At 38.7% G+C, this 13,731-nt stretch overlaps 1 protein-coding gene across 1 annotated transcript; it reads right to left on the reverse strand.

Annotated features, from left to right (window-relative positions):
- Positions 1 to 3,289: 3,289 nt before the first annotated feature.
- On the reverse strand, positions 3,290 to 3,915 carry Smp_130850 (putative 40s ribosomal protein S15). Its single transcript, XM_018797177.1, has 4 exons — positions 3,858 to 3,915; positions 3,736 to 3,821; positions 3,566 to 3,698; positions 3,290 to 3,535 (listed from the first exon to the last, which is right to left on the reverse strand). Exons 1-4 carry the CDS (start codon positions 3,858 to 3,860, stop codon positions 3,320 to 3,322), a joined length of 438 nt encoding a protein of 145 aa, XP_018652244.1. The 5' UTR covers positions 3,861 to 3,915; the 3' UTR covers positions 3,290 to 3,319.
- Positions 3,916 to 13,731: the final 9,816 nt, after the last annotated feature.

Genomic DNA, 13,731 nt, shown 5'->3' on the forward strand with positions numbered 1-13,731 from the left:
TCGATGGTCAGCTGACAAGTAATTTGTCCTGGGCTTGTGGACATTTTTGGAGCGTCCTCGCAAATTTTCTGTTTTTGGAAGACAAGAAACATGAGGGCATATCTGGTGCAGATTTATCATTAAGTAATTTGAAAACTGTAATCAATTAGCCTCTAGTTCTTCGATATGGCAAAGTGAATAGGTTTAGCTTGGCCAGTCGAACATCATACGGGAGCTTCGCTATTCCGGTAATCAGATTGGTTGCTATCCTCTGAACCTTTTCCAAAAGCTCACTGTCTTTTTAAGCAGGGGTTAGCCGCTTAAATGCAGTACTCAAGTTTAGGACGCACAGACACTTTATACAAAGTCAAAAAGGTCTTAGCGTCGACATGACTACATATTGACCATAAAGTTCTAAAACTTTTGGCGGCTATTGCACGGCAGTGTGCAGTAGTCATTAATTCTTGTCTAACGATGACTTCCAAGTCATTGTGTATCTGGACAACAGGTAGGTAGGTGTTATTCATCGTGTATGTATCTGTACCTGGATGACCGATATGTATACTTTAGAAAAAGTTGGTAAATAAACTTATTAGAGGTGAAAACGGATTTCGACTGTTACTTTTACAGGAGCCTCACTTACTATTGAGAGCAAATCAATTACAACCAGTTAGGGATATTCAGACGAAATGACCATACCTTTGGTTAAAAAATATGTAGATAATTATTTGAAATACATTGTTCATTTTAATTATACTCTTTCAAGGGGTCAATACGTTATTAAATGGATAATATGTGTACGGCTCATCATTTTCGTGCTTTACCGCTACACAAGTCTAAAAGATTGTATGAAGTAGTGGTAGTCTATGGGATACCCAAAACGCTTATATTCGTACATAAACCAAAAAACTAAAAGGAAAGGCAACATTGCATGTGGTCTTGAGTGTTGTTAGAGGTATGAGGGCAGTTATCATTTCCCGGTTGCCCACACCGTGGAAGAATTCTTCTAGAGGTACCTGAAAAGGAAATTGGGTTAGAAGTGGTCTTAATGACCTGAGAGCGTGACCGCAGTGCCCAAGGGACAACTGCTTGAGGTCGGTCACACACGACCTTTTCGTGGGTAGTTTTTGTGTTAGCTCCGTTCTTCAAAGGACCTTACCGCTGGAGACGGATATCCGTGGGATAAGGCGAGGTGTGCATTTTTAGGGTCGACCTTTTCTAACCCCACCCCTACTTGTGGGAAGGCAGCATCGCTGTCATGCTGGTTGTCTGAAGGAAACACCTTACTGCCTTCACACCTCTGTACAGTCAGCAGTACGACTTCGCCTTTGGACCTTGGGTTTGCTGCTTTTAGTCTCACCGCTCTTCAACCGACCTGTCTGGCATGGTAGGACCTCGAGGAACGATTGTTCCAGCCAGCATAGCTCGATTGCTTCATCACGATAGGCAAGCCCGACCACCACGTCAAGGTAGCAGCAACGATCGGGCATTGCATGATGTTGGTACTGTGATGTATGCTAATTATGTTGATAGATACGAATAATATATAACACCAATAAGTGAAGTGCCTGAGAGCAGAAGTCGAGATAACAAGAGGGATGAAGGAACAATGAAGTTCGTAAGAAAAAAAGTGCAAAGATGTGCAAATTATGTATCTAATGAATGGTTTCCATATCTTACTAAACTACTGTGTGACCTCACATTGAACAAGAAAATGGTTCGCCCACCTGAGTTCTTCACTTACAATAGTACTACATCATTAGTAGGAGACGACTACGAAAAACACCAACTATTCTCTAATCACCTTTGAGAATACATATACCGTAGAGGCCCCCTTCCATCCGGTTCATATAAACCCCACATTCGTACTCTAAACATCGTGACCATGAAGAAACTCAATATATTTGATAATTAAATAAGCTTGCATAGGTTAATTCATTGGACCTGATTGGATACAGCCTAGATTCTTAAAAAACCAGATTTCTATCGCGAATCTCCCAAATATGTTTCCATCTACCTATAACCTAAGGCAGATTAGCGAAGAACTGGAAGAATCCCAAATTAAGTCATGTCTTCAGAACAAGTACGAGACAAACCTGAGAAATATATATCTGTAAACCTAACCAGCGTGGTTGTTAAGATTTCAGGGGTTATTCGGAAGTAACAAGAGATTTCCCAGTTCGGAATGAACCCCAGACTGTCGAACTGGGAGACTGTACTTAGTGGAGGGCCCTGGGATACAGTTTTCGAATGTATTATTCTTCCTGTGTGAATGACCTATTATCGTTTTCCTTGTACGCTGACGGTAACAAGACATGGACAGCGACAAAAAATGGAAATGGTAGATTAGAGCCTCAAAATGACCTGCGGTTATCTCAATAGTCTAAAATTTGTCGATAAAGGCTTCCAAGTGCACCATGATGTATATTAGTCATCAAGATACGGATACATACATGGTGAATAACATTGAGCTACCTGTCATTCAGACACAATGACCTAAGGGTCACCGTTGGCCAAAACTTGAAAACTACCTTGATATGCGATAGCTGCCTAGTTTCAGAACCCTCTGGTGGTCAAAATATGGAGCCCCCAGCCATGTCGATGCTAAAACCTTTTCGACTTTGCCGTGTTCATTCGACCTAAACACGGGTACGGGATAAAAGCAGCCTGTCCGTATAAATAAGATAGTTAACTGTTGGAAAAGATGCAGAGGACTGCAAAAAATACTGTATGACGATATTAGCTAAACTAAACCAATTTCCATCGTCATACAGAAGGAACAGAGGTGACTTGACCTCATATTTTGGATTAAGTAATGATAAATTTGAGAATTACATGTCAAAATCCTTTTTGTCACTTAAAACAGGACTTACGAGGACATTTTAAAAAAGTCCACGAGCCCATAGCAAATTACTTGTCAAGAGCTTACCAACTTTTTCATCGAGTCATCAACATATGGAACTCATTGACCCAACACGCAATTAAAGTTTTATCTTTCGACGCATTGAATAGACGAACCGATTGAGACCAATGCCATTTCGTCTAAAACAGGCCACCCACTATTCTATTCTTACCAGACTGAAACTACGCAATATGACTGAGCAATCTGCTTCGTCAAGACAACTGTGAGCGTAAAGCGTGCCTAACAGTCTGAAAAGGCCTCGCTAATCTTAACAGCATTTGGGATCTAACCAATATCTTACAACGCTTAATCCATCAGCCTTCTGACTAAAACCTCATGTTCGCCATCGACAAGCATATCTTAACTAGTTTGTTCAACGTAACTACTTTTATTTATTCAAAAAGAGGATGATCTAACCAACATTTTATTAGTGACAAATTATTTAAGTGGAATAAACCTGGAACTGTGAGTAGCACCAACACCGGGTCTGCCGTGTTTGACAGGTTTATAGGTTATTGAAAATTCTCCGAGGTAGTGACCAAGCATTTCAGGCCTGATCTCAACTGTGTTAAATGATTTTCCGTTATAAACACCAACAACTGATCCGATCATCTCGGGAAGAATAATCATATCTCTTATATGTGTTTTGACAACCTGAAGACAATATATTTAATAGGTACTTACAGCCGGCTTTTCGCCCACAGGACATTCCTTCTTACTTTTCCTAAGCTTTTTTAGGAGTGTCATATGTTTTGTACGAAATTTCCTGTTAATTCTTCTGCGTATCCGGGCAGGCATCAGCTGGGCTATTTGATCCCTAATAGAATTTTCAGTTAGGCTAATAAACTACTCACAAGTTCATATCTAGAAGTTGGTCTAAATCAACCCCTCGATAGAAGAACTTCTTGAAGGGTCTACGTTTCTTGACGGTTTCTTCAGCCTACGTGCGCTAGAATTATAAGAACCCGCAACTCACCATTACGGAACTAAGAACGTGATTTTCTAACTTTGCCGCTTCCGACAAAAAAGTGAGTTGAAGATGTCAAGGCTATCTAATAGTGAAAATCTAATTCCAACTGATACAACCTCTAACATTTTAAAGAAAAGCAGGAGTGAAGTTCCTAATCTTGAAACTAAATATTGGGTAGTTGAACACTTTGTGATTACTTCCTGAGCTTGTATAGTTTGTGGAGTCAGGCACGACAAATTTGTTTTGTAAATAGTTTTTGATATTATTTACATTTATTTTGTTAATTTTCACAGTTTTTGCATTTACCACAAAATGTTTGTACATATTGTTTGGGTGTATCTGCGATATTTCAACCAGTAAAAACAGTCCTTTCATTCCCCAAACCAGTCGACGACGTACTTTTCAACAGGTGAACGAACTTTCACACCCTGGCATCAGGGCCACAACCAAACTTATTACTGGACGCTTTTTATGGCCCAAAATTAACTTGGATATAAGACGATGGACACGAAGCTGCATACAGTATCAACGCATCAAGGTTCAAAGACACATCCCAATTGAAAATTTTCAATTTTCTGATAAACGACTTCACCATATACATTTAGACATAGTTGATCCACTGCCACCATCAAACTCCTTCACGCATATTCTTACCGCGGTGAAGAGATTTACATGATGGGTGATAGTATGCATGCCTTATCACAGATACATCCGCAGAGACAGTCACAGCCGTATTCCTTGATCGACGAATATCAAACTACGGAGTACCCTCAATAGTTACTACAGACCATGGTCCCCAGTTTCGGTCCGTACTATTCCAGGAATTTGCCAAACTTCTCTATGTCAATCACACCAAAACAACAGCTTATCCCCCAATAGCTAATTGTCTGGTCGAAATATTTTACGGCCAGTTGAAAAGCTCTTTGATGGAAAAATCTGATACATCGAAGTGGAGTGGGGCACTACCACTTCTACTCCTCAGAATTTGTTCAACCATGAAAGAAGATATAAGTCACACATCTGCAGAACTAGTTTGCAGTACAACCCTAACACTACCAGGACGACTAGTAGACCCAGAAAAGACGAAATCAACTGACCCACATCGTTTTGTGGGTCGTCTACTGTAAAAATGCAAAATATCGAAGCAATACCGTCGCGCAAACATGATCGCTCACAATTTGATAAATGCCTGGAAACATGTAAATTTATCTTTGTTCCATTCGATGCCGTTAAGAAGCCATTGAAACAAACTTACGAAGGGCCTTATCAAGTAATTAGACGACTAAACAATTACTCCGTGATCAACAAGTACGGAAAGAAGGAAACTATCCCTATAGATAAAATAAAACCAGCCTTCTATGAAGCTCAGTAGAACAAAAGGGATAGCACTATAGATAAAGTCCTCCCACTAATCACTACGAGATCAGAAGAGGATGAAAAACCGACCATTAAGCCTACTTGTTTAACGCGCTCAGGCAGAACCATAAAGAAACCTGGGTGTTGTGTCCATTTTGCTGAGTAATAAATCAAAAGAAACGACTAATGATATATATTGCACTGCTCAGTTCAGTCAACTTTCCAATAAATACTACTATATATTTCTTTTCACACGTGTATATAATTAGTTACATTTTCCCACAATTACTTGTTTTGTGACATTTAAAAAAATAAATTGTCACAGTAATAGCCGAGTAAATTATAGATAATTATTTATTAGTTGTACATAAAAATAGACAGTCTAGTCTGTATTTTGTGAATTTATCAACAGTTTTACAAACTGAGACATTGATTGACTGTATTTCATTCTCTTTGTTGTGCTATGCTACATCCATGTCACTCTGTAGAGTAACATATCGTATATTACTAGCGTGCATATCATATCCCGCAGTTTTCATGCATCTTAAAAAAAATTTATCGCATGTTATGACATGTTCATCTTCACGTTTCTCTCACTATTATTGTAATTATTGTTTTGCATGCATGCATGTACTAATCTCATGCTTTTTTTTGTTACAACCCAGTGGTACCTCCGGACACTGTGGGGGGCTATATGGAGACAGGTACGACAAACTTATATTCCAGATAGTTTTTGATATTATTTACATTTATTTTGTTAATTATCAAAAATTGTACATCTACCACAAAGTGATTGTACATGTTTAAGTGTATGACCCTGAAATCACTTTCTTCTGTTGTATGACAGTCATGGCATGACACACCGTTAACTACTAGTAAATACATTACTGTACACACACCTCAAGTTCTTGATCACTTACGGTTATAATAAATGAGCTCTAAATCACCTACTACATACATTTATAGACTGCAGCTACATTTACATTATATTCTACGTCTAACAGTACTACTGGAACCATAATAACCTCACGGAAACCATTAATTATCCATAATTGTGGACTTTGGCACCAAACGCAACACGAGTACGCAAAACATGCCAATTTAAGTAACATCCGCTAACTTTTAATTATGTTTATAACTTATAATTGATATATTGTAACATTAACATTTGGACGTAATAACTTTATTGCTACTTTTGAGTTGATATACATTTTGGTTCACTACAAGTTCTCTGTCATCAGGTAGTGAGGTTAACTAAATTACTTTATTACAATAATCGTAGTTGTAGTTTGGTATATGTTTTGAGAAATAGTCAGCTTGTCCCACTTGAACGAAGCTACTGTTATAAGCTATCGTAGCTTCACTAGATGGCTGTTTGTCGGGTCGTGAAATGAAAAGCACAGAGAATAGCAGAAACAGTACACAAATAAAAGATAAAATAATGGTCTCAACAACTCCATTTATCCGTCGATTCAGCGCAATGGTAGTAGAAGTTCAAATGAATCCCCCAAAAATAGCTCCCCAATTCCTCGACATTGGTGCTAACCTCATTAGTTTCACTGGACCCAACTTGAATCACACTCTCTTTAACATATCGACTAATTTACAGATATATCCTTGGACCCCTTCCTTTCGGAATTCTGGTTTGACTGGGTTTGAGACCTTTCGATTGTAAAGGTGCTAGGGACTAAAACGTCAAACCCTGAATATCCGTGACGGTTCCAGGTAGTCCATGCATAACTCCCTAACTGCCCAACATTCCCTGTGAAATGTGCAAACCTGAGACAACTCCAGCTGAAAAAGTCATTTTCAAAAACACGTGTTCAAAATACTAAATAACATTGTCACATGTAATTTTTTATTATGACTAGTGATTGCTTGTAACAGCTTAGTTCGATTAGTTAAGAGTTGACCTCAAACAACTAGGTACATATCAAAGCAATAGAGCTCAATTGTTCATTTATTTCCTTATTTCGTGTAGGCATTATATTTCTTGTTAGCTTATATTTAATGTTGAAAAGTTTTGTGTGTTTGAACAGGTAACAGCCCGCTCCACTGTAACTGTTCCACGATCCAAATAAAGACCTATTCACTACTAGTCTGGCGTCTTCTATCAACAGGACGAGGGTTACCTACAGGCACGAAATGCTCACGATACCTTGTGGTTAGGACCACTTTGTAGAACCCGATCAGTTTGACGCGATGGTGAAGCTAGCAGAGAATAACTTTGATTCGCAATGCTTCTGTTCGTTCGACTTGTCGCTTAATCCGAGAATTCCCTTCAGTTCATCCCTCGTCAATTTCGCTGTGAGATCCATATAAATTTCAGGAGAGGAGAATCAACAACATGGAGAAATTTAAGATAGATTTGCATGAACATTTCGAAGGACAAGTATAGGTAGAATACTTATCTGTCTCAAAGCGATATGAGGCATTATCTAGGTTTCCGTTTTATCTTTTTGAATATTTACTGCTGCTATTAACAGTTCATTCTGAAATACGCTTCAAGTCGTCACGTATTAAAGTTCCAGAGGGGCGATGACGACGGGCAAAAAAGAAGACATTACGCCAAGGAAGTTTAAAAGAGGTGCTTTTCATGCTGACGACTTGCATTTTTATTTTACTAGCATGGAGTCTTCGGCATCGGGATTATGCATTGTAAGACATTGACCTTACAGTGTGAACATACTAACACATCGATCACAAAAATCTTACCTGTAAACTGACATGTCTCATGTAACAGACTGTCATTTGAGAATAATTCATTACTATTACCCATTCAGCACAGCAGGATATAAGTTTGTAGCAGCCAAAGTTATGTTTTTAAAAGGAAGTTGATAATCTCGTGTCATAACCAAAGCATTTTGGAAGGATTCCTGTATTTCATCATTTTATGCAGGCATCTCCCATCCCACTTTCCACTTCTGAATGATGAAGTGCATGTGTTTAAAATGAATGTACCTCGTGGGCCATTTGGATACCATATTGTATGACGAAAGGTGTGTCCAACTCGTAAAGTTTTCCAATTTTAGTGACTTAACAGGTAGGCAAATTGCAATCAATGACCGCACGCTATGAACTGGCTTATGCGGCATTTGTCAATCTGTTTCTTCTGTCTATTCTTACAGATACATTTTAAAAATAACGTCGTGTTTGTTCCATACGATCACCGAAGTAGCCTCAGTCACTGGATAATACGAAAAGGTCTTGACTGCAAGATGTGAGTTCGGCGTAAGCAAGGAGGCCATAACATTCCCTTCTAACTCCAGTGGACTGTAGTCATCCACATAGATCTCCCACACTGGTGACCTACGAAGTCATTTGAGAGGAAACTTATGGAAAGTTAGTATTTTTGTGTGTTTGTCATGATACAAGTCAATTGTTTATGATAAAAAGCTTTAGTGTGTAAATTCAGACAAAAATCTGAGAGACAAGAGAACGATCGTGGTGGAACTGAGGAGACACAAGGTATATGATTAATCTAACGACTAACCCTAGTATTTGGTTTAAACTCTGTGTTAAACAGCTGTGGTGATGAATAAATCCTCGAAATAAGTAGTTCTGTAAGTTTTCAATGTTGATGCTGACCTCACTAGTTTGACTGGACACACGCGAGCTGAAGGCGCTTGGTCACTCAGCCGCATCACATAACGAGTGAGTACGTCGTATTATGTATCCCCCGTAACTACTAACCAGCTTGGACCAAACGCTTCTAGACATATCGATGGCTTACGACATACATCTTCTAACCTCCTCACTTCTCAATTCTGATCTGGCTGGACTGGCATCATTCGATCACAAGGGTGCCGTGTATAAAGGGGTTTTCAAATTCCGAATACCTTTGAAATCTTCAGTGATGAGCCGGACGTCATGCGGTACACCAAACAACAAACTGTTAGTTTGTTTCTTGTCGCAACATTATATATATATATATATAATTTCCAACTTTACATATAACGATATCGTTTTCGTATTTTCGTGTGTTTTTTCGCTCAATTGTCTATTTTGTCTTCACTATGTCGGAACAGATGCCAACAGTGTTTAAGATTAAAGCTTTCTCGCCTCATGCATTTCAACTTACGCCACTCCGTCTCGATGATACTGAAGCCTGGTTCTGCTACTCAAAAGCTGACTTCCATGAATACGGCCCGATAGATCCACGCGCCCAATTTCTCACAGTAGTGGGGTCATTACTGAGCAATTTTAATAGGTTCTGAACCTTGCGACACTTTGAAGAAGGCTATACTTGAACGTGCAGCTCTAAGAGATTAACGAGGGTTAGGTCAAATCCTCCACATCGTCGAGCTACAACATAGCTCAACAGCAGAAATGTTGCTATGTGTGCGAGAGCTCATTGGCCAACAGACCTTTGACGAAGGCCTGTTTAGACAGCTTTACTTGTCTAAGCCATCCCAGAAATTTCAGGCAATCCTTGTCTTGTTTTAAAATAAAGCCATGGGCGAACAGGCAGCGCCTGTAGATCGGATTCTGAAGATCACCAGAACCATAAACTCCGAGGTTCACTCAGTCAAAGAAAAGCCCCAAACAACACAAAATGACTTTACTAACTTCTTTCATAATAGGACACGTTACTTAAATATTCTTGATGACCACAACCACTCCCCAACTGCCCTCAGAAGTCCGTTAGAAAGAACATCTCTCCTATGGCCGTGAGAGGCAGATAAACCTCATTGGTGTTTGTGCCATAATAAGTATGTTTAGTTTTCCAAAAAATTTCGGAAAACCGTGCAGTTTCTCATTTTCCAAATTCTTTAATATGCAAACGTCCCCGCCTGATGCATTAGCGGCAACCGTAGTCAGCGAACACAACCATCTGTTGTGCATCACTGGTGTAAGGATGGGAATTTACTATCTCGTTGACACTGGTGCAGAAGCTAGAGTTTCTTCTGAGAATCCTAACAACCGTTCTCACGAACCAGTTTCCAACCTACAGGCGGTTAATGGAAAACCTCTTGCCACGTATGGTAAGCTACATGTTTATCTTAGCATGGCCTTACATGAACCCATTTATCGTTTTTATGCCAGCCATAGACCTGCTACAACACCATAATCTACTCATCGACATGTGCAAATAAAGGTTGGTAGATGGAAGTACCAAGTTGTCTGTTTGCGCAACTTTATTTCCTGGTTGTGAATTACCACTGGTCACTGTTAAGCACATAATCGACCCATACTAACGACGGATACTCGATGGGCATACCGAAATGTACTGAACGCGACCAAACTGGCCGTGTGTGATCAACAATGTTCCACATAATTTCACAACTGCAGAACCATCTGTATTTTCGAAAGTCTATCAACTAGCTGTCGAAAAGATAAGGTTGGATAAAAACGAGTTCGACCACATGATGGACTTTAGAATTATTCGTCCGTCGGACAGCCAATGAGCATCTCCCTTAAACATGGTGCCCGAAATGGACAGCAATGGTTGACGTGCAACTGGTGCCTATCGGTGGCTGAATACAAATACTACTTCCGATTGTTACTCGTCGCAGCTGAGTACTTTTGGTGGATCAGAGTACGTCCACACTTACTGAATCTAGGATTGTTTGAATAAAAGCTTTGAGTCAGAACTACCGGGTTATCGTACAAAAGACGGCCCATAAATATTCGTCAACTTAGTTCATGAAACTTACAAGTGTGTAACAACTGCAGTCAGGACAATCGACAAGTGTAAAACTATAGCTTGATCTAAAACAACTCATATAAAAACAAAACACTTTCGTGATAGCATATCATAATATGAAAAAACTGAGTCAATCTTATTTCAGAAACGAGTTTGAGGGTAATGTTCTTATGATGTGGTATTCATGAATAGTCTTAAGTGAATATAAAATTTTGTCACATCTTCTACTTGTTTACAATGGAGTACAATCAGAGACATTGTGCTTGGTTTCACAACTTTAATAACGTTTCCTCTTTAGTAACGATGACAGAAATGCTTGTCCGAACAGAGGCAACACGTACACAAAAAACAGTGGAACAGGAAAAACATACTGTCGAACTTAATAATAGCTCCTCTGCACTCATCATACTCTTTCATAACAAACATAAACGTTCTAAATCGAGAGGGAACATACTTGAAGACAAATAAGTATACGAATATTTTAAACTTTTTACGGAACTATTTAGTGAACACTTTTGTTTCTCATTAACTAACGGAAAACCACTAAAGGATTTCGAACTAGTCCCAGTACTTTCTTGAGAAATTAACAACGTAGATTTCAATTTACAGAATATCTCAAAGGCATTTAGTACATTGAAACACTTCTTCACTAATGGACTAGATGGCACTCCTGCTAGCATGCTAAAACATGGTGATGACATGTGTGTTGTTATTTTGCCCCTCAACTTATTCGTGACATCACATCTATACAGTGTGTTACCATACTGCCTGGAAAACTACACATATCATTCCCAAAATAAAAGCAGGACCTGAAGCAAATGTTGAAAATTACTGGCCCATAAACATAATTTCAGTGGTATCTAGAGTAATGGAAAAAGTAATTAAGGCGGCTGTAGTGCAACATTTTATTACTGATAATCTCATCTCGACCTCCCAGCATGGATTCCTTAGGTCCAGACCATTCGATACACGCCAAGTAAACTACCTAAATAATATAACTCTGAAACGAGACAACAGACTCCTTGTATCAGTCCTATTCTTGAACTTTAAGGAGGCTTTTGATAAGGTCCCACACAAAAGGCTTCTAGTCAAACTACGGCCCTTCGGAATCAACAACCCACTCTACTCATGGTTTGTTTCATTCTTAACGGAATGTAAACAAATGGGAAATCAAAACAACTGTCTCTCATTACACAGACCAATAACTACTGGCGTCATCTAGGAAAGTGTATTAGGTCCACTCTTGTTTCTCATGTGTATAAACGAATATGTAACACCATAAAATTTGAGAAACCATACTTATATGCTGATGATCCCAAAATAGTAAACAGGTATAAGCCTCAGGTTCTAAGTGGTAGTGTATCCCTGATTCAAAATGATCTCAATAACCTAACTATCTGGAGCGAACGTCATATGTTACCGCAATAATAAGTTACTTATTAATTTATTCTGCTTTATTTTATTTTTATTACTCGTTTTTGCTACACATACATAGTTGTTTATTCTTGTTCTGCGTTAAGATATTAACGTATTCCGCTACTCCTTTATTTCTACTGTATAAAGCCTGAGTAAGACCCATCGTTCTTATTTTCCAACCTACGCCTATCTGATATACTTAAGATGGAAGGAATACAGCGAGACTTCACTAGCAAAATACTTAAGAACGACCAACTCACTGACTACAAATCCAGATGCCATATCTTAGGACCAGGACCCCTCTGGAAAAGAAGGCTTAGGTCTAACTTAATTCTTTATTTCAAACTCCTTAAAAACCTTACTTATTCCACATGTAATATAGCTCTCTACCAAGACTCACATGGATACAACCTTCGAGACAAAGTATACACAGTCAAAATTGAAAAACACAGATCAAAAACACGTGAAAACTTCTTCCTTATCAAGTACGCATTGATATGGAACAGTCTTCCTTTTGAAATACGCATGGCAGACAAATTACATACGTTTGCAAGACTCATTGATCAAGCCCTCACCTGCATAGATCTGGTGCAAACGAACACATCCATGTCCCACACAGACATCTGACATCTGGAACAAGCTCGACGGACGCGCTTTCCCAAGGTCATAGTTCGAACCAGGCGCTCCACAAGCCTACTTTATAACAACTATAAACTTAAAAAGCTGCATTACATAAACACTTAGCACGACCGAAACCCTAATACACTTTTGTCGAGATTGGATTTGGTATGTAACGTGGACGCCATGCCCCTTTGGAAGCTATTCTTATGAAAACACATTATATCTGAACGAATGAACTGCCATCAACTTTTATAGATTATAATTACTAAACAACCTTGCTTGGGATGCGTACTGTGAACCAGTATATGTTGTAAATTGTAGATCATGCCTGTAAAAATGGCGTGTACCTGCTATTGCAGAAATATATTATTATTTCCTTAGTTTCTTCCATTCCTCCTTCAAAATCAATTCAAAATTTTTGCCAATTACGCAGAACCTGATTTATTATTAATATTATTATTACTATTCTATTAATAATATTTTATTTTCCTTTTCCTTCCTTTCTCAAACATGACTGCATCTTCTGTAACAATTTGATTTTGCATGTAAACTGGCATGCCTCATGTTACAGACTGTTATTTGAGAATAAATTATTATTATTTTCATTATAAAAGGAGAGAAAAAGGGGTCCTAGTAAAAAAAACCTGGGAAACCTCACCAAAACACTCTATAGCCTGATAAAATGTGATGCTTACCTTAACATTCAAAATTCTATTATTTAGACACCAATTAAGCCAGGCAATTAATGACCACTAGATAAGCAGTATGACTGATCTCGTCAAAGGCTTTTGGAAAGTCAAGATGTATGACGTTGACCTTCTCCTTGAGATCAAAGATGGT

The sequence above is a fragment of the Schistosoma mansoni genome, chromosome 4, assembly GCF_000237925.1.
Source record: "Schistosoma mansoni strain Puerto Rico chromosome 4, complete genome".
In the NCBI taxonomy this organism is placed as follows: domain Eukaryota; kingdom Metazoa; phylum Platyhelminthes; class Trematoda; order Strigeidida; family Schistosomatidae; genus Schistosoma; species Schistosoma mansoni.

Coding starts and splice junctions, on each gene's coding strand:
- Smp_130850 (XM_018797177.1), bottom strand. Junction 3,699..3,735: donor CAACTTCTAGATATGAACTT/GTGAGTAGTTTA, acceptor AAATTCTATTAG/GGATCAAATAGCCCAGCTGA. Junction 3,536..3,565: donor CTGTGGGCGAAAAGCCGGCT/GTAAGTACCTAT, acceptor TATTGTCTTCAG/GTTGTCAAAACACATATAAG.